Here is a 27,816-nt window from a genome sequence, read left to right on the forward strand (position 1 = left end):
TTTACCGCTACTCTTTTGTTTTGTGGAAATCTTTAAGTACTCTTCGGTTGTTTTGTTACTATTTATTATTTTTGACCGATTTCCCAAAAGAAGGAGGTATTCAATTCGTCGATATATTTTTTTTTATATTCATTACTTAATTGTTACTATACTCTCAATTGTCAATTGTTATGGTAAAAATGTGGAAACCCTTACGTAGAAATATCACTGCTTACCTCGGCTGACACCGACATCAAAGTAAAAATAATTGTACAATATAGACATAACAGTTACAATAAGGTAGGTTTACTATTTTCAAGGAATTATTTCGTTACTTTTTAGTGTACTGTTTTTTTGAGAATATTTTGTTTTTGGTGTATTTTGTTTTGTTTTTAGTGCATTTTGTTTTGTTTTTCGTGTATTTTGTTTGGAAGTCGGTTTTGTTTTTTTATGTAACAATTATTTGTATGTCGAGATTGTAAAATTACTAGACCATCTTTAATTGAAATATAGCTAGATAGTTACTATAAAAACTTGATGCCCTTTGCTATGTACGCTGCTTCTGTGACAATAATTGTAGTATTTTTATTTGTATGGAAAAACTAAATAAAGGCGTAAAAGCTAAACCACCGACCTACGGCAACGTATGTCATAACTTTAGTATTATTTGCTATTTTATATTAATATTTTTAAGTAAAATCCTTGTGCACACTTTATTTACGTTGATGTCAAAAACCTTTTAATAATCAAAGGCGGCTAACTGTATCTCCAACGGCTACCGTAAGACGTCAGCAAGTCCCGAGGGATTACAAAAATAACAAACAGTCGGCAACATTTCTTCAATAAATCCATCAAAAGGGACAAGACGGTAGCAAAATCTTGTTATTTGCATACAAATCACATAACAATAACATGCTTTGTCCATTATCGAAATTAGCGAGAAATTTTTAACTCTTTCTCGACTGTCACGGGTTGCTAAAAGGATTATTTTCTTTGTTTTTTTTTTAGTCTTTTACAAAAGACACATTTGAAATTTAGACCGACGCCTATTTATTTCTTATATTTTTTTGTTAACAGTGCCTTATAGCTTGATAAATTAACTATTTAGACCACTTAAATATAAGGTATCGATAAAATTTAAGTCCAATTACAGACCAATTTGGTTCACTGAGAGAATAACCTCCTTTTCGAAGTTGAATAAAACTTTATTGTCTATCAGTGCACTCTCGGTAACATGTTCCATTTGTTAAAAAAATAAATAAAAAAGGCAAAGTCAGAGTAACGTGGCTTTGTATCGGAATGATAAAACTGTGCTGTAGATATTTCAAGCTCGTGTAAGGAATAAGTAGGAGATACACGTTGCGTGCGGCCACACAATGAGCCGACGACATTGATTGATGACTTCGCATTGAACGAATACATTACGATTTTTGCTTTCGTTTCATTCGATATGAATCGCGCAAGGTTATGATATCGACTCCATGGTTACGGATCATCGGTAAATGCACGGAGACGATATCGACTCTATTGTTGTCCTGTGCGCAGAGTATTAGCTTTGAAAATTACATTTATTTTTTATAACCAGTAAATTGCCTTTACAGGAACTTTGGATTAACTTCTTGTTTAATTTAAAATAATATCATTTTGTTTTGTTAAATGGAAAACTAAAAATACATGAAAGTAAAACTAACGTTATTTTACTAAAATAAGCTGACTTTCTATATGTACAATGCAGTTATGAATAACAAAATTTAATAGTTAGAGTCGTACAACATAAAGCAAATTGGATAAATGTATTCTACAGGAACATATTTAAAACAAATGAAGACGTCTTTCTTAGATTAGCTATACACATGTAGGGGTCTGGAAATAAATTTACAAGAACTTTTCAATACGATGCTATATTTATTGGTTTTTGTATTCACATTTTCCTATTGTTGTTACAAAACTGTTGTTCATTTTCAAACTTAATCTTTACAATTTGTACCTAAACCTAAGTCATTGTCTAGATCACAAACATAAGTTTAAATAAAAAAATACCGTAATTTAATTTACAATAAATGAGAATGCTCATTATAGGTATTCGAAGATAGTAAGCACATTCTTAACTAATATTTTACTAACATTTTGAACGAAGAATTGGTGGTAAAATTTGTAACACATAAATTTACATATTATTTTTACAATCAAACGCCATTACAAGGTTATAACTTTTACAATATTCCTATAAAAATAATTTAATAAGAGATTTTATGAAATAATTTTGAACGTTACATTTATATTCTTGTCTACAATTATTTTACACAACTATATTGGTAACTAAGTTAAATACACGTCAACTAAGCACGTTGACAAAGCAATCAAACATTAGTCCTAAAAGTGAGTTTATAAGGACAATGACTTGTAGGAAACGTACAAATCCAAAAACATCTAAACCTACACTAAAATAATCACACTTTTTGACATTGTAAAGTTTTCCACTTAGTTATGCAAACATCCAATAATGACTGGTTAATCTATACTTACTCTTACATAATTAAAAATAAATCTTAAATAATAAAAATTAAATCACTTTATTACATTATCGACACAAGGGAATGGTAAGAATCGCGGAAAGTTCATTAATGAAAATATAGTATTCTTTTTTATACATTTATAAGGATTATAAGGCGGTCAGTCCGTAGTCCGATTTGATGACTGGTGGATTGGTGGAGTTCATACCGGTGCCACAGCCGGAGTTACCCACTGGGGATCCGTGCGCCGAGAGATTGGCCACCATGCTTGGGTCCATACCGTGTAAGCCCATCATGTGTAAATGATGTGGCGTCATCGGATGTCCCGGAGTCATTTGGCTACCAGGATGAGTCATAGGACTAATCGCCGGATCATGCGATAGATTCTGTGCGCCAACACAATGTAAGTCATTCATTATATTATCAGTAACATTCTCTATGCTATCCGGTCGACCATTGTTGTTCGATTTTTTCTTATCATTGTTATTAGTATTCTTATTAGATCTACTCTTTGGTGTAGCTCCCTTCGTCGTTGTCGTGACTCCGGCTGGATTCGTTTTTCTTCTAACGTTTTTGGTATTGGGCAATTTGTTATCCTTCTTCCATTTCATCCGTCTGTTTTGAAACCATATTTTGATTTGCCTTTCAGACAAGACTAGAGTGTGGGCGATTTCTATCCTTCTTCTCCGTGTTAAATACCGATTGTAGTGGAATTCCTTCTCGAGTTCTAATATTTGGTGTCTGGTGTATGCTGTTCGTTGCCTTTTCGGTTCCATTCCGGGTTGAAATGTGCCATTGGCTGTAAAACAAAAATGTGAATTAAAACAATTTCTTTAGTTACGTTTTAGATTTAGAATACCAGTATTTAAAAAAGAAAATTTTTCTAGTCAGAATGAAATACTAAGAAAATATTGAAATTCAGTCATAAACTGCAAGAGAATAATAATTTCATAGAGTAATCGCATACTAGGCGATGAATTAGATTTTGTGTAAAATGAAATAAGCTTTAGTAACACTCATAATTATGATTTCGCTAACATAATTAACACAATCGCTGTTTTATATACAACACTGTTGAATCTTACGAATTACTCAAATCCATAATCAAGTCATATTAATTTAAATTTGACTGGCAAAATAAAACAAAACACTAACGCCTAATAAAGTTCTAGAAACATTTTCATCACAAAATAAGACTCCATTTCATATAACTAGACGTAAACTACAAAATTGCTTTAATACGACGCTGAATAAGGTAGCTTGCGTGCTAGGGTCGGTGAGTACTTGAATAATTTATGCAGTAACAACCTCGCGGGGCACGGTGCGTTAATTAATGTGCATAATAATTACACGTGTACGAAGCTCGAGCTTCCTTTTTTGTTGTGATTAATTGCCGCTAGTAAATTAGCTGTTTGTATTAACAATATGGCCGCTGGTTGAGTTTAGATAAAAAGCCAACCAACCTACGTTATAGTCAAACTGTGTTATTGATCGTTGATTCCTACATGAATTCTATCTATACTTATTTCTAAAAATTGGATTCAAATCTCATTAAAAAATGTAGAAATGCGTTATTAATTTATTAGAAACTTAGGTCTGAAATAAGGTCAGATTTTAATGTATTCTACAGAATAAATCAGATACATGCTTTTTGTTTTTGTGACTACTATCATTTTCGAATATTATTGCTTAAAAAGTTTATTTATTATTTCTCATGTAAAATTTATTTTAGAGTATCTAACTATCTATCTATATTTTGTGTTAATGGCGTTTCCTTAGAGATATCGCCATTGTCAAGTATATATAATAAACTAACACAACTAAGACAACCGCGATATATACATGAGTTAGTTCGAAAAACGACAATCTACACCTTAATATTAAAACGGCCGAAAGATAACACCAAGTCCATTTGTTATCACAATAAATGAAAGAGTTTTCAGATGTTATTGTACTTTTGTAAAACCTATTTGTACGATCCTATGTGATAAATTCTAGAAACTCCCTTTCAATAAAAGTGTTAAGCATTGTGAAGGCTATAGTAATTCCAAAACTAATTTCTTAATTTCCGTCAAAGGAAATTGCTTTTCGCGCAGAGACCGAGTTCAAGGACCATATGAAAAGGTTCTATTCAATTACTAACGTGACTAGAGTTTTGTTTACAACTTTTCACATGTTAATAATTATGCTCGCAATTTAATGCCATTTTAAATATAAAAATAGTAGTAGTTTGTTAATCTTCTGTACATTTTTGAATACATTTATTATGTGTAACAAACCGTGTCATAAACCATAATTAAAGAAAACTACATATGAATTCTATTCTCTATTATTTTTTACCGACTTTCCAAAAGAAGGAGGTACTCAATACTTACGTCACCGTTACGTTATATTTTTAAAAATGTTTTTAAATTGTAAAACTGGAGTTCTAGAGATTTTTTTAACATTTATAGCACCTCGTATATGTCCACGTGCCTACATATGAACAAAGATAATCATATAGCGGGCCGTATCAAACGTAATATCATCGATCTAAATTACAACTAAGCGTTTGTAGGAAAGAGATAGAGGCTATGTATAGGGTCCGTCGGAGAATTTCTTTGAGAATGTCCGCGGTTGGGGCGAGGCGGTTGGGCCGAGGTATGTGCGGTCGGCTGAGATTTCTAGTGGTCGTACAGACTCTCCCGTCACATTGATCTGGGTGCTCTATATACAAATATAACCTACAGTCGACCCCGGATATATCACGCGAACGGATTTAAACTAATGGGAAAATTAAAGATTACATTTTGAAAACGTTATGCAAGAACATCTTGGTCATGTATGCAGATTACGTCGTTTGTATGCGATCTTCGTAAAAAGACCACAGTAAAATATAAGTTATACATAGCTCAGAGCTCAGAGTGAATAGAGATCGAGCTCGAGATCGATCGATTAAAGTCAATTTAAAGCTATTACATGATACACGTACTTAAATAAAAATAAAATTTATGTTAAATCCACAATAACCATTTTCAAAATCATCGAAATCTATATGGAGGAACATTTCTCAATGTAAAATTCCTAATTGAAAAATTTGTTCGTAGGATTCGCTAACTAAACATGTTATACCGCTACCGTTACAACGTTCCATCTTCACTTCGTTAGGCTCGCTATCACATCATCGAGACGATGACAATCTGAATTGAATTACGGACTACCTGAGAGCCGCGAGCTACGTGTGGTCTCGCAAGCGATCTGTTAATCTCGGGTCCATCGCGCGCATGCGCTATCGCCGTGCGGTGGTCCCGCCTCATTACGTATCTCCTCCCTGCTACACTATTATGTGGGATTGAAAAATACTCGCTCAATGACATGTATCGATAACGTATCGCACACTTCGCATCCATATTAAATTGCTTCAATATATTTTGAAAGCACAGACAGCGCAGTTGACTCATGACAAGTCTGCACTGAATGACGGTTGAAAATCGATGATGTTGAATACGTTTTGAGACGTTACATGAATACTGTTTTGTACCAAAACTTTTACTGTAAAAATGTGGAGGTACACCGGTAGACGTAGGCCTAGAAAGAAATGGATTGCTTGAAAGGTGACAAAATCAATAATGAATTGATAACTGAGATGACAGAAGTTGAAGTAACCGATTTTACAGGAGTAGAATGAAGTGGGCTGAGAGTGAGATGATGGCGATGACCTAAACATTTACTGTGTCCATGCTAATCACATGTAAATTGAATTAAATCACCTTCACAAGAGAAAGAACTTGCGTTACATTTTTAATAGTAGTATTCAGTCTATACTAACTTACACACGCATGATAGAATTCAAAATGTTAATTAAAAATTAAGTAAAAAAGGAAGTATTGCCGACTGTTTGTTATTTTTGTAATCCCTCGGGACTTGCTGACGTCTTACGGTAGCTATTGGAGTATCAGTAGCCGCAAATATCAACAATTTGCTGTAATTACATGACCTTTAAAACATATATCTCAGTTCTCATAATACGTACACTAGCAACACATTGTGACAGAATCTACCTGAGGACTAAATTCCGTGTCGCGACCTTCAGGTCACGTTCATAATGACCCGAACACAATGTGCATAATTTACGTACGAAGTTATTGACAACGCTGTCAACGGCGCAAGACTAATGTCGATTACACGACACAATAACATTAATGCCTCTTCAAAAACTACGCACAGCTAATAGCTTTTTTACTGAACACTCGCTTTAGTATGCTTCTTATAGAATTTCTAGATTGCAAGGTTTGTTACTTTCATATAAAAAATTATGCAAATACCACCGAATGTATGCAAACCTGGATGTAAATCTAGTTGGGTCTAATTTATCTAGAGGCTAATGTTAATCACGGAAAAAATATTTTTTCATGTAAATTCGATGTGTGTTGAGAAATCTAACAGTGTTTATGAAACATATGTAACTAAATATCCTGGTGCGTTTCTTTGGCGATCCCGGGCACCATCCTCGCTCTCGAGGATGGCCATTAAAGGATTTTTAGTGAGTCAAGTCTCATATAACCCTTTCTTACCCACAAAAGGTAGAATATCTTATGAAGAATACCCCCCGGTATAAAAAAGGCGTAAACTAAATACCTAGGAGTTATTTTTGGCACCCTATGTAAGTAAAATTATTGAAAAGTGACAATTTCTTGGCAATGAAAATAAAAGCTTCTTTAAACTTTTAGATTATGAAAACAAATGATAATTTTCGTGATTGCGGAGAAAATATTAAATCTCTAGATCTACGGAGAGTTTTTTTTTTAATTAAATTTCTAAAGAACGATAAATCGTGATAAAATTCACATTACGAGTTCAATATAACAAGGCATTATTAGTAAAAACCTTTTAAATGTTTGAACAACTTAGATTTACAAATTACAAACTGCACGCACAATTGTAAAGTAATTTAACAAAGTGAAAAAATTCAAAGGGCCCAAAACCCTATTTGTAATCAATAATCTCTGCGGCGAATTCTCCACCGCAAATATCTATTTAAAGTCTATTAAAATAAATGACCCTCATTAACATAAGTGTAGCTCTATTGTGTAACAAAAGTTGTAGCGTCTCCACAGGATCTTCGTAATGGTATCCCATTAGTAAACTGTCACAACACATCAAAAGACATCCTTAAAGATCCTCAAGTATCCGTAAACATTGTGATATTGATTGCTGGCAATTTGTTAATTCTTTCATTTTAAACCGCGAACATGGAACGCATACGTACCCCACTCGTTTGGACAATACAGGTTCAGTCAAAGAGAAATTAATGCTATCGTATTAATCACGCACCTTTTTTCTTTTTAAATATTTTCTTATTGATAATGCTTTTGTATTGTGACTTATCTCGAACACTTGAAGACAATTAGTGGATTTGTTCTGTGTGTGTTCTTTTTATGTAACTAGTGTTTTTTTTGTTAAATAAATCTTAGCAATGTTATAAATGCGAAAGTTTAGATGGAGGAATGTTAGAGTTTGTTGCCTAAACTGCCTAATGGATCTGGATGAAATTTGGCATAGATGTAGAGCACAGTCAGGAAAAACACGTAAGCTACTTGCTTTTGATTCTTTTTATTCCACGCTGACGGTGTCGCGGGCGAAAGTTAGTTCTATCTATATATTTAACGGTTTGATTGTGTGTGAAAGAAAATGTTAAATGATTTTATAACATAAACTATTGATATTTATTGGTTTATAGAAATGACTTTTATTATTGAACAGAAAAGAAATATGTGGAGAAATAACAAAATGATTATCTTCGCCCTAGTCCAAAAACTATTATCATACTTTATCTGTAAATAAATTACACTTTTTACACAATATTAAAAGTATACCTTCAATTAACAATACGCTTGTATAAAACACTAGGATGATCTAATTCAAGTACAAATTACTTCAATGCAGGCTGACATCATCGCTTTGTGAGAATTCTAGCGTCACGCATAGACAATAGTATGTTTTCTCATAGGTCTAAGTAACCGCGAGTTTTACGGCCTAAATACACGTAGAAAAAATATCGGCAGCTCTGTCGTTATCATTGAAAAAAGTGAGATAAGTATATATTTTAGTACAGCTGTGTCGCCCATGGAATCGCACCACTAAAACTAATTAAATTTCAGTTAACTCGACTATACACATTTTTATTTTTTTCCAACAAATCATATGTAGGAAAAAGTCAATTAAAATGCGGTTAATGAAAAACTAACTTTGTTGAATTTGATATGAATACAGTATTTTTACTAATGATGATATTCCTAAAGTATAATGTACATTCTGTAAGCCGTTGAAACCCATGAGAACCTATTGCTATTTCTGTGTTTATTTGAGAGTACGAGACGGATGAATAATATGTATGCATGTCACTGCAGTAGTAACCCATACTTATACGTTTACCCTGTATTAACTAGTTTTAGGGCCAAATACTGAAACGACATTTAATTATGTAAGTGAGTCTTAAATGATAAGATTACGCTTTATTCACAAATTCCATAAGAATGTTGATTTCTAATAGTCTCTGAACTGCGTTTGCGAAGTGAAGTATTTAGCCTGAAGTGAAGTATTTGAGATTCATTTCAGAAACCGGCCGTAATTTATATTGTAAATAATTTTTATTATTATTTTTAAAAGGTCCGTAGAATTTGCAGCACTTATGGAATAATGAAATAACACAATGTTGGTAACTATTACTATCTTAGTCTTATTGTCTCAAAGAAAAACACCGTTTAAACGTGTATGTTTGAAATAAAAGAAATGCAAAATGGCGGTTCGTTATACATTAACATGAGCACCTTATGTACTACCGAAGTGTAGAGGGATACAGCTCAATGTGGATTAACGGTTGATTCCTCACTTTGTCCCCTTAACTCGACTCTGAGACCCCTTTTATTGGAGAGTACAGTTGGTTCTTGTTATAATTCAATTATTGTTACCCCTATTCAAAATATGGCAACCGTTCCGTGTAAAGTCGATCGCTATGTTTTTTTTTAATATCATTTAAAAAATACCTATTTAATAATATGTAACATAATCAAGAATTTAGGTTTAATTAAACCTTAAAACCTATACCTTGTTAAATCTACTTTCTAATTTCAATCGTTGCTAGTGTATTTTAAGAAAAGTTCCCTAGTATTCTATGTATGTTAATTGTAACAAGTGTTCTTTGCATCATGTTAAATAGAAAAGTGTATTAAAATAATATTGATAATGTTTCTAGAACTTTATCGAAGTATCATCAATCTAGTCTAGAAATCAAATAAATTTATAAATACTTACAAGCACCAGCAACATGAATCTTTTTCATCCAAGGATATATTACTCTATCTGTATTGTCCGAACAAATAGAGGAATCATCGTCTTCTACCGGAGGGCTATCTAGAAGGAGTCTTTCGTCATCCATTTCAGACACAGGTGAGCCTTCGCGGCCCAACGCGTGTAGTTTTCTACCGGCGGGCGCTGCTTCTTCAATATGCCTTTCCAGCCGTAACCCGAGCTCTGCCAGACCGGGCGCAGGTTCAGCTCCATGAGAAACGTAGCCATGATCCGCATCTGATGGGTGCGACGGCTCTGGTGGTCGAGGTGGTGGAGCGACGGGCGGATGCTGAGGCAATGGATGATAGTAACCGCCGTATCCATACCCTGTTCCGATCTGTACCGGCGCATATTGGTGTTGGTAACCGTATTGTAAGTGCTGATGTTGATAGTATTCTCCGGGTGGGATGTAGTCCGCTTGGCTGTATTCTTCTGATGGCGGGAATTTAGGATCGGGTTGCGGCTGGTATCCACCGTTCATGAGGAATGAGCTCATTGTGGCGTCCGCGCCGCGCATCACCGTGTTACCGCGCGTGACAATATGGCCGACATTCAAACGTCGCTTAGTCTTATCATTTTCTTAATTAATATGCCTGGAAAATGTATCCTGTTTATTCTATGATTATTTGTAATAATTGAAACTGTTATAAGAAACTATTTTTATTGCTTAAAGCAAGTTGCGAACTGTTTTTTATCATTGGTTGATAACTTTATGATCAAATTCGCATTTCTTTAAAGATTTTTAAGTAAGCTATTGCCTGTTTTTATAATTTAAAAACATAGCATAAACTTTACTTTACTTTCATATTTCAAATATTAGTAGATAAAACTGACTTTTTACTGTGATTTTCTTGGTCTTTGATAGTACTTACTTATAATGAAGCAAACGTTACAATCATTACCATGTACAATGTTTCTAAAAACTCTAAATACACATTATTATCACTTACAGGTCTTTAAAGTCCACCAATAATAATCACTATCACATAACATCAATGTAAGCTTACGCGAAATGTTCACAGGAATTTTTATATTTATTAAAATTATTGCAAAGTCATTTGATTTATCACTTTTTGATAATAAACAATAGAGGCAAAGGCGCGCAAAGTCCCAACATTTTGAGACAATATACACTGCCCAACACGCCAGCGCAGTCTGTCACTTTAACGACTGGCTATACGTGTTCATCAATTTTTACATACCACCTTCCATTTTTAAGGCGGAGCTGCCTTACTACCTCTTTTATACAACCATTCAATACAATATAAACTCTACGACAACCTAACACAGTTTAGTTTCCCTTACCAGCTGTTTTTAAAGTCTCTACAATGGATGTGTGTTGTCTCTTTTTCGCATACTAATCAACGTTTGGGATAGAAAGAGATGAGACTATTCGATAAAGGAGCGCAAAGGTCCCAGAACGGCTGCAGCCATCTCTATTACTCGTAAGAGCTTTTCCGTTTACGTAGAAGAGAATAAAGTTCGACGCGAACTTATTGCGTAGAAGATTAAAGAGCCGTTTCTATAATAATATCGAATAAACATGGACTGTGTTTGTCGTAGCTTACCGCTTTAAATATTTATTACTAATTTTTCAAATTCCTGTTTTAGACCACTTTACATGTTCACATTTTATTTTAATCTTTATTTAATTTCGATTAAACTTGTTACTACACGGTTTTTCTTTTGTAACTTCTTTAGAATCATTTTTATTTTTTATTTCAAAACACTTTGTTTTTATTATTGCATTGCTTCCGATAAATAATCTTTTCTTATCTTACTAATATATAAAATGGAAAGTTTAGATGGATGGATGGATAGATGGATGGATGTTTGTTAGAGCTTGTAGACTAAACGGATGAAAGGATCTTGATGAAATTTCGCATAGATGTAGAGGATAGTCTGGAAGAACACTTATGATACTCACTTTTGTATTTTTTTAATTCCACGCGGACGGAGTCGCGAGCCAAAGCTAGTATGTATAAAACTTTATAGTGGTAACATATAGAATGCAATGTAATACTTTTTTCTATTTCCTTGGCTATTTGTCGTATTTCTTTTCGGTAATTATCCCACTATTTTTGTAGTTAAGAACAAAACAAGTCTGTAATCCCAGATCTTATCATATTACAATCACTAATTTGAGAAGAAAAAAAAAGATCTTGTAACAATAGTAAAACATGTCATACGTAATAATCCTCGAGACGAGCCGACCATCTCCGTGGAGAATCGTCTAACTAAGCCAACAAGAACAAAGGTACAGTCACGCTCAACGTATCATGCAGCTAAAGCCGCTAATACAACACTAAGGAGCTCCGACAAGGGTACCGACAAATAAACAAAAATGTCCGGTGATTTTATTGAATTAGACGATCACAATGCTACCTATCACGGTCATCTGGCGGTTCTGCTGCGTCACGGCATCGGCTTCCAACCCGCTGCGGCTACAAAAGGTGGGAACATCCGATCAATGGGTGTCCGATCAATACGTAAACAGACTTAGATCTGAGATATTTTACCGAAGCGAGTTTTAGAACAGACGACCGATTTGGTAATTACAAAAAATAAAAAAGTTAGTTCTTTTAAAAAGATAACCGTAGGAAGTCAATTGTATCCTGTTTAGTGAAGGCGTATTTCAGCTGCTTGAACCATTCCCAAAAGTATTTCACAACACAGCTTAGGGTAAAGGAGGTGGAAAATTTAAGATCACTTGATCGGAAAGTCTGAATATTTCGCTATTCACAAGCAAAATATTTTATTAGGTAGCATAAACTTGGAAAACATTTTATGCTAAAAATTTAAGGATACTAGATTGAATTTCCTCTAACGTCTCAAGCTATTTAAATCAAAGTCATTCAATGAAGACATTGCTATCACGACGACGGACGAAGTTTCTTTGATAAAGTTTCTTGTGCCCTCGGCCTGCTGCTTCCTCGCTAACCGGCTGCTCGTTCCGACCCGCGCAAACTTAATCCAACTTTAATGAACAATACGACAGGCCCTTTATCAAACTTCGCGATTTACAATTCACACAAATTTAAACCTTAATTCTGATGTTCATGTGTCGAATTCCAATGCACATTTATATGTACTTCGAACGTTTTAATAGTGTGGATTTGTAGAAAAACCTATTTAGCTGCCTTGATCGTATTATTTGTTTCTTATTTTGCTACGAAACACAGTTTTAAATTTAGTCGATTCACTTGAAAGTTTTCGTCGCTAAATTTCCGGTTTCAAGTTTCATTTTGAAATCAATTCTTTGATGTATTTAAAACGAACCCAGATACTTTCCGCAGTGGCCTGAAATATAATTTTAGACCTAAGATGCCTTAAGCATAATATTAAAAACTTTCGCTAAAAGTGTGGCCTAAACCTTATTGAAAATTCGTTATTTCTACCTGCCAACAATATTAATAAAAAAAGTATTCTCCCAAACTTATTTGGAATTCCGAAATATCCATCTTAAAGGGAATCGTATAGCCAATTTCGTGTAATAGTGGGTTCGTTTCCTATCTTTGTAGGGCCGAGTGCCGACGTTTTTTGCAATACATTGCCCCTCCCATATCGAGGGTTGGGTCTTATGTTAAATTTATGTGATTACCTTTATCACAAACATACATATTTATATAACAACTTTTGAAAAAGAAATATCTTTATGCAAGACAGATTTTTTAAAAAATAAAAAAAAACTTACGTAACTTTTACAAGCAAACCTCGAACAGTCCTGAATATACACAGCATTTATCAGATTACATTCCTATATGTATAGTATATTGATATATCTCCAATATTGTAAGGAGCTTTCCGAAGCCACGCGTAAGTTTGTGACGTGAAACGTCATCGTATGTCAGACGTGTGACAGCTGACAGCGCGCCCCCCTGCTATTTCCATTTCACCTCCCCCTCCTGCCACTCTGCCACCTCCTTTCCCGATCAAATGACGTCAGCTGAAGCCTTATACGTTCCAATTTCGAGTTCATGACTCCCGAGTACTTAAACACACTGTAAATATTTTGATACATTCAAATTTTTTCTACTTTCTCATTTCTAATTTATTTGTGAGTGTTATTATTTAGCTGTGTAGATAATCTTACTAATATAATATGTACAAATCTTTGGATGTGTGGATGGATGTATGTTAGAATTTGTAGCCTAAAGTGCTGAACGGATTTCGAAAAAATTTTAACTGATGTAGAACTGTCTGAAATGACACATAAGCTACTTACTAAGTTTTTTTTTTATTCCGCGCGCAAGGAGTCGTGGATGTAAGCTAGTATACAGAGAAGCCTCTGTTATTTAAATATTATTGCTGGTATTTCAAAGATTTTCATTTCACAGTTCAAGCCTCCACATATAGTCACAAACACCTTTATCGATTCTCTACTACTTATATTTAATATCCCCTATCGTTCACTATACATAAACTTATAATATAATTTCTTAGTACATATAATAGGTTGAAATTTGGGGAATTTCAATAACAAAAGTTTCATAGATTGAAAAGAAAGTTCACATTTATGAACATGTTTTGTTAATTAAAGAACCCTGTGCTACAAACATTGCCTTAACATTTTAACAAAAGCGAATAAATCCATATCTTGCCATTCTGTACTTATGTATATGTGTCGCACGAGGACGTCAAATGTTACAGCGTTGAGGGGAAACGTTTGGTATTCTTGATTATATTAGGTTAAAACAACACATCTTTATAACAAGATCAATGTGTTTCTAACCTTGAGTATACGGCATAAAGTCTATCTTTCTTTGTGTGGTAGTATGTCGCTTACTCGTTTTCCGGTTGAGTGAGCAGATGTTTCATTAATCAGAGAAGTCTCGACATGCAGCGGCGGCGGCGCTGGCGTCGCGGTACAATTTTTTTCCTCGTGCGCCCTTACTCTGGTAGTGGACGCGATTTCCTGAGAATCTCTGTAGAAGCTGGGTGGTCGCCGCGTATCTATAGAAGAAAATATTGTTTTCTTTTGTCAGTGATGTCATAATTTTTCCTAAATAGGAAGTTTATGAAATTAATTTTGACAAAGGCGTTGTGTTTAATTAGGTAGGTGTAGCTATTGTATCTTTAGACCTTCATTATATTTAGATGAGACCTACAGAACAAAAAATGTTATAAAGTTACAGTTTTCTTCATATACTTTTTAAAAAAACTGTTATCAGTTGGTCCTTAACAAGTAAATATAAAATGCAGATTGTATTCTGCCTGAATTGTTAAAAAAATTAAACTTTTTTGATCAAATTACGTGTAAACTTTTGTGTTTTAAGATTATTAATATTGATGTCTTACCGTCGTCAATTCCAAGAAACACATAACATTATTCAAAACAAGCACAAAAACAAAAAAGTAGTGTAATATTTTTATTTAACAGTACTGATATCTGCTCAGTGGACCAATGAAAGGGGGGAGCGGGCCGATGAAACGACAGGGGTCTTGAAGCATTTACATTCCAATGCATAATTTATGTTATATACGGGAGTTAACGGGAGACATCTCCGAGTCGGGATAAACATTCCCCTTTATCTCCACCCCTCAGTCACTCTTTGCACTCCATCCCGCGAATAATCCCACAGGGACTGAGGATTCAGCGAGCTTTTTTTAACTCATCGATTCACGTATATTTGAATGGCTGCGATTTCACACACACATAATACATGAAATAGATTAACAACATAGATAATAAAATAAACAAATGAAATCCCAAAACTTATAATGTTGGTGGATACTTTTTTGTTCATTCGTTTGTCGATTGTTTCACAATAAAGACGAAACTTTTTTTAACTTAAAGAGGGTTCGACCAAACCACTATCTTCTAGACAAAGGTATCAATATTTAACATTAAGAAATATAATCCGCATTATATGATATAAAACCTTATTCTTCGTACTTAATTAAATATCGCTATAGTATATTCTAATTAAGATATTTGTACAATCATTCCGCTTACATACAGCCATTTAATAAAGATCACAATACCATTCAACTCGTGTTCAATTTCACGCATCTATCGTATGTAACAACTTTCTAACAATCATCTGACAGACATACTGATCGATCGCCCGGAAAATTGCATCGGATCAGCGTAAATATTTTGACGCGCTCTGATATTCTTATTACGAAACAATCGCTTTCCAAATAACAGAGAGAACTCTAAGTTTTCTAAGGCGATCGTTCGCAGCATTCGCGTTAGACGTTTTGATAGATCGCCCCCAAGGGCCTGCGCTCGTCTGACTACGAACAATTGACCGGCCGGAGGCTGAATCGACATCTGGGAGCTACTGCTTTAATATTCATTCAAGTAAAATATAATTTTCATTGTGCTTTTTGTACTTCTGTAAACACAACATCGCCAAAATATTTGAACGTAGAATTAGATATCAAATGTTTAGTCCAAAATATTTCATCTCTCGTTACGTAGCAGAAATATAGCTGTTATTTTTGCTTACTTTATAATTGTAAAACGAACTGTTTTATAGGTATTTATTATACATTCGACAAATGCGTAACCTAGTTGTCAATTTAACAAAAACACGAATTCAAGCCGCTGTAGTAGATACTAAAGTAACGCTTCTCTTTCAGGTGGTCCAAAATGTTTTTGGTAATTCTGATAATTATGAAACATTTATTTTTGCTTTTATTGCGTAGGATCATAAGTTAGACCACAGAGTACAATAAAACCTTTGTGCATTCAATTTAAGTTTAAATAAAGAACAATCTTGAAATGCATAACCCAGTCAGTCGCAGAAGTGCATCAGCGGAGTGCGGTCGCAAAAAGCGGCAGAGCTCGAGGCTCGGGATGACTAATGATGTGGCGAAAGCGGCTGGGTATTCGGAAAAAACCCCTCGCTGCCGACCGTAGACAATGATTGAAATTCTGTTGATAATTGAGAATCGAGCAAGGACAGCTTCAAAAGGGCCGCGAGTTACGTGTTAAGAATTTTTGAATTCAGAATTCAGAACCGTCTATTGTTATTTAGGAATATTAACCGACAAAAACATACAGACGAATTGAGAACTTCCTCCTTTTTGAAGTCAGTTAAAAAGAAGTTGAACACAACAGACATAGGTATTTTCTTAGATATTAGCATGAGCGAAAGAAAACTGATTTTCTCATACTTATTCCTTTAAAAAAACAGGAATAAAAATTGCGTAATATCAACACGAAAAGACATTGTAATAATAATACCTTGGTTGCTATTATTAAAAAAATCACTAATGGAAATATAATTATTGACCTCAGTAGTTGTTTTTTTTTTCATTTTTGTTTTGACATTGGCTTTTGTCAAATTTTTAACAATTAACAATTCATACCTAATGGCAATTAGTGTCATGGATCAAATTACGTATTGCTTGACTATCAGTCATACCTAATTACTATTACTAACAACGGTTCCTTAATCACAAGTATACACGTAAAGTACTATTTTGAAACTTATGCGAGTTATCACCTAATTTGATGTGATAGTGTGGTGGTAGTTTTCAACGTTAAATATCTAAAACGAATTTTGGAACAGCCTGTATGTGTGTGGCTATGTTTGTGTGTGCTATATTTTTGATAACAGCTGTATTACGTACGATTTTGTCACTGCTATGGACTTTGACGTTGAGGAGCAAAATAAAAAAGGTCTACTTTTAATTTTATATAAAATTTAATTTACTTTTATGTCTAGTATTTGAAACGAACCTTCATGCAATATAGCGGACGAACAAAGACCGGTAGGTACCTAAGACGATCCTTCGCGCCATCCGAGAAAAATAGTAGGGAATCCATTAATAACTGTCACCGCGGCTCCTTGTTAAATGCATACAATACTTGAAGCTTTTTAAAAGACTTACAAAGGAGACTTGGCTAAATTAAAAGTTTTTCGATATAGCCGCGGACGCGACATTGCACGGAACTAGAGGACGGATAATTATTGTGTGGCCCATATGGTACTGTCTGCAAAACGAATCGTGTGGAATACATATTCTGTTAATTAGCCTGCAGTTTTATTCCTTTGCTTGTTACTACATCATAATTTATTCGAATTATCGCAATGTTTTAACGTTAAAATATATTTATGACAGTGGTAAAGTCTACTAAAAATGGAGTTCGATTTCTTTATAATACATTTGTTTACTTAATTTCGTTGTTATATATTCGTTAAATTTATTTCTTTTCCAACTATCAGTTTAATTTACGGACATTTTTGCTAACCCTACGTCGGTACGTAAACTAACGCAGGTTTGTAAAGAATCGTTTAAAGAGGGAAAAAATCAAAATTAATGATATCGGTGGCAGTCGGCAGTCGAGCAGGCAGTATGGCTGAATGCTCAGACCTAACGCACGCTATTCTGTTATTTTCTTTTAGCTAGAATTGTTTCCTTTCATAATTCTACGACGAACGCAACAATAGTCGTATATACCAACGGAAGTAATTAATTTTTCAAAGTAAGTAGTTAATTAAATTATAAAATGAGTACTTATTTTGTTCTCATGCCTAAAGGGAATTTTATTAAATTGATGTTGTAGTGCATAATTTTAAATCCTTTTATAGCTCAGTACATTTTAAAATGGAAAGTATCCTTTATAAGGTATTTTATGGTATTATTATTTACCTTATGACATAATAAATACTAATTACAAGCTTCCTTTTTGTATACTGGTTTTAATTTTTATTTGCAACAACAACAAACAAATGAATTGTTGGTTTCTTGTACTATAGGCTACTGATACATCGGGATGAGTTCCTGTAAATTCACGCGGTGCAACGTCCAATCATAGTGAGATAACATCGGCTCAGTTACACGAAACGTGATACCGTCAATGTTTTGACGAGGGCTTCGAGAAGATTCGATGTGAAGCGGAATCAAAAATTAAACAAGATGTTGTTAGGTATTGTTTAAAACTTTAAATGTAATATTTCGAATCTTAGATAAGGCGTTAATATTAGCGTAATGTAAATTCCAATATTTAATCTTTATTTTTTGATTTGATTAAAAAAAATTCTAGCCAATCCTACCTTATAATTAACATTAGTAAATACTTAAACGTATTAAATTTCATTTATTGGTGTCAGATATCGATTAAGGAATTTTAATTAGTAAAACATGAAGCTGGGAGCAATCAAAACGGGACCTCGTGACCCATTTAAAAGTTTTATACGTACGATCGGGGCGCAAACGAGGGGAGTGATAAATGAACAACATCAATCAGATGAATTTAAGAGTTGCAAATTTTCACTCGCGCCCCGGAGTTATCATTCTTAAGATCCCGGTTTGTTTGCAATGATAAAACGTTCCTAACTTTGTTTGACCTGGATGGATATTGAATCAATTAAGTTATTTCTTTTATTATACCAAAATTTCATCTACTTTTAAACTGCTATTAGACAGAACGTATTAGTTATATGCTGAGAAATAACGCATTAAAACAAGCGTATCAAATGATAGGGAGATCCCTAACGGCAAAGGTAAAGCATCTCCAATTCCTCTAGTATTGCGGGTGTCCATGGGCATAGTTGATCTCCTTGGTGTTATAATAAGTTATGGCTCTAATAAAAAAAATGAAAAAATAAGAACGATTAAGGGAAATTCTACATTCATGTAATAAATAGGTTATACAATAAATTTATATGAAAATGTATTTTTTAATACCTTTTTTACTTAACTAATTATTGTTACTGTATGTTGTTCTAACATTTTTAGTGAAAAAAAAATTTAAGTTACTAATTTTTGTGTACAATTCTTCAATTATTCCTATGTAGTAGTAGGTACTGCTACGGTTTCTGTAACTTCACGGCTAGCGTGTATTTTGCGTAAGGACAGGTCATGGATCACTCCAACCCAGTTCACTAAACCCCAGCATTTTCCTAATCCTATACTGACGTGTATATTAAAATCAATTAAAGTACAATCAACAGATTATGTTAAGAGCGTTGTAAACAGAGCACGACGAAGTGTGACATTAATAATACGTTATCGACGACGACGACTGCTATCGCCTATCCGCTACTGTGGACACACTTTTAATGTTACCAAGACCAGTAACTTGGGGACATCATATAGAGTTGTTCAACAACAACAATTAATAATTAATTAATTATTAATTGTTGTTGTTGAACAGAAAATAATTATTATTTAATTCGTGTAATGAAATCGTATCATGATTAATACAATAAAATGAATTATGAGACTACTATCTTTTTAAATCTGATTTTTTTAACCTTTTCACCATGTCTATTTAGAAATAAATCAACCAGAGTTCATGTTAAGATTTATATAACAGATTTTCCATCATTAAATATATTTTATGACTTTGATAATAAAGATGAACCAATGTTGAAAAAAAAGTAATCGTTGAGTATTTAAAAAATATGTAAAATATACAGGAATTCTATGCTCTTATGGATGTAATCAATATGAATAATACTTATTGCCCTGTAAAATCATTTAAGTATCAGATGGAAGGAGCCGTTTCCTTAAATTATCTGGACTACATCAGCTCATTACACTTCATTCACGACTGCGCTGGTGTGGTTTAGATTAGAAACAGTTTTAGGTAAGTATCAAAAATATCTCTGTCATAAACTATTAATCAATGTTCGATAAGCCAACTCAAAATGGGCGGTCCACAAGTCCAGGTGATTTATTTTGTGTTAGCTGGACAGTTTATTAAGATCTCCCTTACACCGCCTATTGTTGATGTTTTTCCAAATATATTGAGGATTTAGAGGCTCATGTTATACTGGTTTTAACTATTTTGCAATAGTACAATTTGTTTTCGTCTTTATAAATTTAAAATATGTTGTTTTTTTTCATAATCTCTGGTTACCCATTTTAAGTCCTACGGACTATTTTTTTTTAAATTGACCTGTCTTACATCAGTTTTGTTTAACATAGAACCAGCTTTTAATATCATTCGAAGCTTTAAGCTTTTCATGTTTCACGTAAAGCACGCTCTCTACTGTTGAGAGAGTGACAACTTCAAATCTAAGTGTAAGAAACAACGCCATCTGTGGACGAGTGGCAAAATTATGAAAAGCCTTTCCGAGTGAAAAACGTCTAATAAATCTAAAAGAGGTCGCTTTTGAAAGATAACTCCCGTGTCTTTTGTTTTTTTAGGTTGACTAAGCTATCCGTAAGTCATGAAATAAGTTTCTTCGTCATAACCTTCAAATATTAAGTAATTGGTTTGTCAATTATTATTGTCGTTAGTAGATAAAACTTTACTCTTAAAATAGTACTATAGCTATGAAGCGAAAATTTAATTCAAACACGTATTTGATGGAATTACATTCCATTCATGACAATCTTTGTTAATTTACGATTTATCTCACTTTGACTACTGATTTAGCAATCTTATCCATATCCTGGAAAAACTTGTCATCATTATCATCATTACCATTTGCTTGAGGTCGGCTACTGCTAAACACAGACCACAGACCGTCGCCATCGATTGCCATGATGCTAGATCTTGTACCGCTCGCATTCAATGCAGAAGATTTACCCTTTTTTTGTAATCAGTACTTGTAATAAAATGTATATAAAAGATTTAAATAAAACAATTTTACCGTTCATTTTTTTACATAAAAATATTTAGTTTGTTGTTTATCATAGTTTTAGTTCCAATAAGCTAAAATAAGATTAAGTAAATGTAAGAATGCTAAAGTTAATAGCTTGTTTATAATAAAAGAACTTGGATATTGTAAATAAGCATACAATTATTACAAGTAATTAGAAATTGACAAGAAAAATTCTTTCCGCGTGTTATGGCAGCCATTAGCGGAATATTGTCAGACGCAGGGTTGCCATGTGAATATTTCTCCGCTATGGACTCCAGATGTTTTGTTTACATTCTAACATTAGTCAAAAGTTAAAATAACTACTCTTAACGTTCGAGAACTTGTATAAAGTACTAAAAGCAACATCTAATCTTGCTATTAATATAAATGCGAAAGTTTATCATAGACAGATGGATGTTTGTTAGCGTTTGTAGCCTTAACTGCTTAACGAATATAGACGATATTTGGCATAGATGTAGAGAATAGTCTGGAAGTAGACATATGCTATTTACTTTTTTTTTTAATTCTACGCGGACGAAGTCGCGGGCGAAAGCTACTTTTTAATAATACCCAAACCACCATTAATATCTGCATTTTCAATGTTAATTCTTTCACATTTATTTACTGTATCATATATCAATAAAACGTGATTAATAGTAGCAAACTATCAAGGAGGTGCATAGTATAATGCCTAAATCCTGTTACAGACGCTCAGTTCTAACTTAACAGTTCAGTTGACGGTGCGAAGTTAAATTTGATTTCACATGCGATGTTTATACGAAACTGTTCGTCTGTTCAGTTAGGACAGAGCGTATATAGCGGGCCTTAGAGCCTTAGGCCTTAGTAGCTAGCAGTATAGGCCATAAGTTTATTTAATTGGCACATTTTGTTATTAGAAATATTCTGACTGGTTCTTTAATATAAGGTTTAATAGTAGCATTCCTTTTGCGACAAGTTTTTATTTTTCAAAAGGGTGAAATAATACCAAAATTCAGTTATGTAGCCTTTATTGAAAAAAAATATAACACACAGGACACAGAAATTGCAAAGTAAGTTGATGTTTTCAATAAATAAGCCTAAAACCTAAACAAAAACCTCTTACCCTTGTAGTATGACCAATGTTGATATTTCAATTAGTATTGTACGATTTTAATTAAATAAATCCTAAATAACAAAAAACATCTTAATGTACAATTTACGATCTAATTGTTCGTAACTAACAAAGTAATATAGAAAATAGCAAGTAATCTGCGACACTTCGCTAGTGGTGAGTAATTGCGTCATAAAGCCTCCAAATGTCTTGAGACTTTCGTACTTTGCTACAAATGTTTATGTTATATTTGCTTTGTTGTTTTCTTGATTTAATATTCTGGTAAAATTAAGTATACCGTAAAAAAATTATGTTTACTATTACAAGCTATACACCCGTATATCTGAACTTCCTTATAGATGTTTGGGTAGAATAGGTTAGAATAGGTGGTAAAAGTGGTAATCTACGACGCCCATCGATATCCTGAATGTTAGAGAAACTGCATATGTGTACTGTGATGCCGACCTATCAAAACTCTTTACTATTTCTATCAGATATCGAATCTACATTCACTCCCTTGTTAGAAATGTCATCTTTCACACAGTCCATCCATGCTTAGGTTTTCCTCTACCTTTGTGGATCCAACTAAACTCATTTAAATTCATAATTCATTAATATTCTGGTCTCATATATTGTTCCTCCTAGATTATTAACCGTCTTCTTTTCAATAACGATTCCTTCTAGTGCTCCGGAACATCTGTCAACATAAAATGAATACAAGAACAAGTACAATAAGTAGAAGAATCTTCGTAGTTTTCTTTCTTCTTCGTTGAGCTGCTTTGTAATGGTTTTGATTTAGTAGCGAGGTCTTCCAGCCGTGAGATACCTGTAGAGACGAGCTTCTGATACTATAAACTACAAAAGCCCGGATCTACAGGGTAGATCACGAATGTGCCATTTATTTCTTCATTCTTTTATCATCTAGCTTTCTTTCTTCTTAACTTCTATTTTTTCATTGATTCAGCGTTAACTTGGATGTTCAAAGCAACTGCAATGTTAGACGTACCTGAAACTTAAGGACACATCTTAAATACTTCTTTGGTTTTCGTAATTCAAAGTGAAGATATCATCAATGCTCATAAATTTATAAATAAAATGACTCGACTGAATGTAATTTCTTTTAACTCCGCGAACGAAATATGTATTCAAGTTATCTACAAAGGTAGAGAATGATCTCGAATAAATTCTGTTTCTCGAACACAAAGACGCCCACAAATCAAACGAATTGCGGAGGAAGACGACGAAGAAATTGCACAAAAAATCTCAGTATTTTCCCGCAAATCATTCCGACCATTGTGTACCGATAATGTAGAGAAAAGCGCCATACAAAAAGGATCACTTAATTGTGCGGGAGAGGGGCGCTGAAAGACGATCAGCCATTGTTTCCCCGCGGGGCTTTTGTACCAGCTCGATCGCATGACTCATCAATTTCATTGGATTGACGTAAGCAATTGAGATTTAGTTCTCAATTTTACCAACTAATACCTACTAGTGCTAGGTTTCTGAGGTTTGTATTTATTTTATCGTTACCCATTGATTTAATAGTGTTAGTTAAGTTTAACGGAGTAAAATGCAAGTTACGTAGTTCGGAAACGCATTTTTTCAAGTTTTCGAACCAAAAACACTAACGAATAGTTAAATGTAGTTGGGAAACACACCATCAGCGACATACGATTCATATATTGTCGACTTTGAATACTGTATTTCGTCAATGTTCCTATAATCGTAAGTAGATATTATTATTCATTTATCTCTATTTAGCAAAACGACATTAAAATTTACCGAATATTTATGATTGCTACCTAATTATTGTTTCATTACAAATAGTTAGTTTAATTAACGCCTATAGAAATAAGTGTGTAATTAATTAAACTCAAAATTACGACATTGCACGAGTACAAATGTAATTAATTATCTGCTTGCGCTAATTTACAATCACCTACGCAGTTTAAGCACCGCTTAATTTAATCGCATTAATAAATCCCACATTGGTATAGAATTCAACGAGATATATACAAGCAATTAGTCGAAATAGAAACGGAGCATTACTTGTGCCAGGGTTGAACTAAATCCCTGATTCACCCCCATTTACCACCCCCGGGCTTTGTATAGTGTCGTCCTGCGATCATTAATCTTGCACGCTATCGAGCAAACAAGATTCTCTCAGCAAGAACAATTTTAGGGATGTTCCATGATGCTGGGACTATCGATATCGATGTGCGAGTAAAGTTATCTCCGAGCTAGCATAAATCTAACTCAACTTTATCGAGATTAAGGTTAATGTTAAACATTACATTAGAAAATTCAACAAAGAATTCAAAGCAAGCTATATTCATATAAACCACAGTCATTGAAAAGAGGACTTAGTTGTTTTTCTCATAGGGAAACTTGAAAGATTTATTTCGCAGCGATCTGAAAACATCGTGAATTTTATCGACATCGGATAATCCCTAGTTGTCAGTGATGGATTTCCGCGGAAAGTATATAAGAAGATTTCGCCGCAACTTAACGACGAACACGAGAAGATTCTATTCTCTATTGAAGCATCTTTGAAATATTACGTGTAATAAGGATAGAGATATCTCATTCCACTCAAACGGAGCTCTTTAATGTGGCGAGGTCTTTCTTTTTATATAAAATACTTGAACCTTTGTATACTTTATTGCTAGAGGAGACGACTCATATTTTCCTTACCAAGTAATTTTCACCTTATCTTCAAAAGATAGTCTCCTCATGTAATCAAATCTAGAAAAACATATAGCAGTATTGGTTAATTGGTCGTCTAGAAATAAGTCTTCTTCTTTGTCATCACTGAACTTGTTTTTTAATACAGAAAATGTTGAAAGGCGACAGCAGCTAATTCACTGTGTGGCTGAAATTTTTCTTCCAATTTTAGATAACCAAATGTTTTTTAGAGTAATGGCTTGACTGCAAGAAATAGGCTTAGTACTTCCCTTTAGCAGTAGTTCTCGTTGTATTTGTGATGATCGTAAGACGGCAAGCTCGTTTGTCCTCTTCTATGAAATAGATATGAAATAAATCTTACCTAAAGTTTTCTTGGGTTACCATTACCATGGTATTCGTTGTTTTCCCTCGAGATGTTTCTGAATTGTTCAATCGCAAATGTTACATTTCAATACGGCAACTGAAACAAACATAACTTTTATTTCAGACGTCCCATATTTTACGTGAAAGCAATATATCTTCGGTTCCGGAGCGAGCATATTTCATAAAATAAGTTTAATAAAATCCCGAAGCGAATGGCGCAGTGAAATTAAAAATGTTACCAACGTCGGATAATAAATGTGTAAAAGCTTTATAATTTGGATGATATTTCAAAGTTATATGTCGATGTTTGCTTATTACTATTACATATAACTTATGTAAACACATTCTTAAAAAAACCCACATTACGGTGAAAACCAAGTTTCAATCCGTTTCGTGGCTTAGCAAAAAATTGGAGTGAGAGGTCACGAAAAACGAGATTCATTTATACGATGTAAATATAAAGTTAGTTTAAAGTAAAGAAGTAATTTGTTCCTAAAATGAAAGTGTACTTAAGTTACAAACCTCCATTTATCTTACTGTCTTATATACGTAGTAAATTGTTCATACATTTGGCCTACATTAGGTTGGCCATTTACAAAACTTTCCTTTTAATAATTCACCTAACGAGCTAACTTTGGACACACGCTCTTAAAATATAAGTTGCGTGTTAATTTAGATTTTGTTTCGTCTTTGTTAAGCAAACGCTAAGACGGGGTGTCTTCTCTTTTGTTTTAAAAGGATAGGTGTTTTATTAATACGTATCATCAGAACCAACTACGGCAATATTCTGCTGTTAATGCAGCTGTAAGTCTGTTAACTTTTAGATATCGATTTAAATAAAGTAAATAGCTGGTGGGATAAAAGCATATAAAGGGTAATCTCTAAATTTATTAATAGCTTAGAGCTTGGAATATATGATAGCTAAATGCCTAGGGCTATAACGTTTGGCTGGGATCCAGTACCATATAGGATTCAGCGACACGTTTTGCATACGATCGATACAGGGCGTGGTCGTAAGCTTTCGCGTGTGCTGTAAAACGTTTTACTGCACGTAAAACTTTGTTGTACACCGCACGGAGACGTGATACAGTCGTAAACTTTATATTTCCACTGGTAACACCCGTTGAAAAACATTACTGCTATCTCAGATTATTCTAGAAGAATGACAGAGACGCCATGTTTTTATATGAGTTGTCTTTAACGAGCTAACTCCGTGTATCTTGTAAGATATAATAGGGGTGAATATTTTTTGGTACAAGATTACTTGTCCTTCTTATTTATGGTGTAATTTTATGAGATGAGTCTGTTAAATATAAAGAGATGTAACTATTAATCCTAACTCCGGAATATCAAGTCCTTAAATACGCTGCGTTTACGCAATATATTGCTTTTTTTTAAAACTTATCAAAAGAAAAATTAGTAAGCGTTAATTTTTTCCAATCAATCTTAAACGCCGACTTCAATTTATTTTATTCTGTTAAATTAAATTAATATGGAATAAGAAAAAAATACAAGTGTTTTACGTAACCTGAAAGTCAAAGCTAAATAGCTGTTAACATTTGCAAAATTAAAACCATTAGCCGTTAATTAAAGAAAATAAAAAGTCAAAACAGCAGGAAAGAAACGTGGAAATAATTTCATTTTACAAACGCGAGCGACACAAGTGTCGGACACAGCACGAGCGTGAAAATTAATGTTCGTAAAAAGAAAATGCAGAACTCGACTATAATATCCGCTCTCCGGCTATAATTTAAATGTTTAATGCTAAGATATGTTTTAGCTGAATAAAAGAGAATTAAATGAAAAAGAAAAATATAATTTTAAAATTAAGTAAGCTAACATTCCTTTTAAATGCGAGTGCTAGGAGTGTCGGAAAATGCAATTATCTACTCTAATTTATGACACCAGTACAGCTAATGGCGCAAGTTTCTTGTTATTGCAGTAAGCGTAGCTGAACCCGTTAGTACGTACAGTCCAGACTATTCCAACTTAATTTTGTTCTAGACATGTGCAGTGCGCCAACAAACTTTAACAACGACCATTAGGTGCAGCATTAAAGTGTTGAGTAAATCCTACTGGTTTTATAGCTTTAATAAAACGTTCAACTGAATAAATGAAATGCAGTATAACCGTGAATTACCCTAACTTAGGGTAGGCTCTGAGTTCCACAGTGGGGACATAGCTGATGATGATGATGATGATGATGATGATGATGATGATGATGATGATGTTGATGATAACCGTGAATTTCCTCTAACTAAATACACAAAAATATGCTTTTGTATTTCAAAGACAAAGTTTCGTT

The 27,816-nt window shown here is 33.6% G+C and overlaps 1 protein-coding gene across 2 annotated transcripts; it reads right to left on the reverse strand.

Annotated features, from left to right (window-relative positions):
* Positions 1-2,266: 2,266 nt before the first annotated feature.
* On the reverse strand, positions 2,267-10,962 carry LOC106104140 (homeobox protein Hox-B4). Of its 2 annotated transcripts, none has more exons than XM_013284094.1 (3): positions 10,772-10,962; positions 9,786-10,414; positions 2,267-3,291 (listed from the first exon to the last, which is right to left on the reverse strand). In XM_013284094.1, the coding sequence occupies exons 2-3, from the start codon at positions 10,336-10,338 to the stop codon at positions 2,642-2,644; spliced, it is 1,203 nt and encodes a 400-aa protein (XP_013139548.1). In that variant the 5' UTR covers positions 10,339-10,414; positions 10,772-10,962; the 3' UTR covers positions 2,267-2,641. The 2 variants fall into 2 exon arrangements, with proteins under 2 accessions (XP_013139548.1, XP_013139547.1); XM_013284093.1 differs by having other exon boundaries at positions 10,694-10,962.
* Between the last annotated feature and the right edge of the window lie 16,854 nt (positions 10,963-27,816).

Source organism: Papilio polytes, unplaced genomic scaffold, assembly GCF_000836215.1.
Source record: "Papilio polytes unplaced genomic scaffold, Ppol_1.0 DF823691.1, whole genome shotgun sequence".
NCBI classification, from domain to species: Eukaryota; Metazoa; Arthropoda; class Insecta; order Lepidoptera; family Papilionidae; genus Papilio; species Papilio polytes.

Coding starts and splice junctions, on each gene's coding strand:
- LOC106104140 (XM_013284094.1), bottom strand. CDS start 10,338: ATGCGCGGCGCGGACGCCACAATGAGCTCATTCCTCATGAACGGTGGA. Junction 3,292..9,785: donor GATTCATGTTGCTGGTGCTT/GTAAGTATTTAT, acceptor TTTGTTTTACAG/CCAATGGCACATTTCAACCC.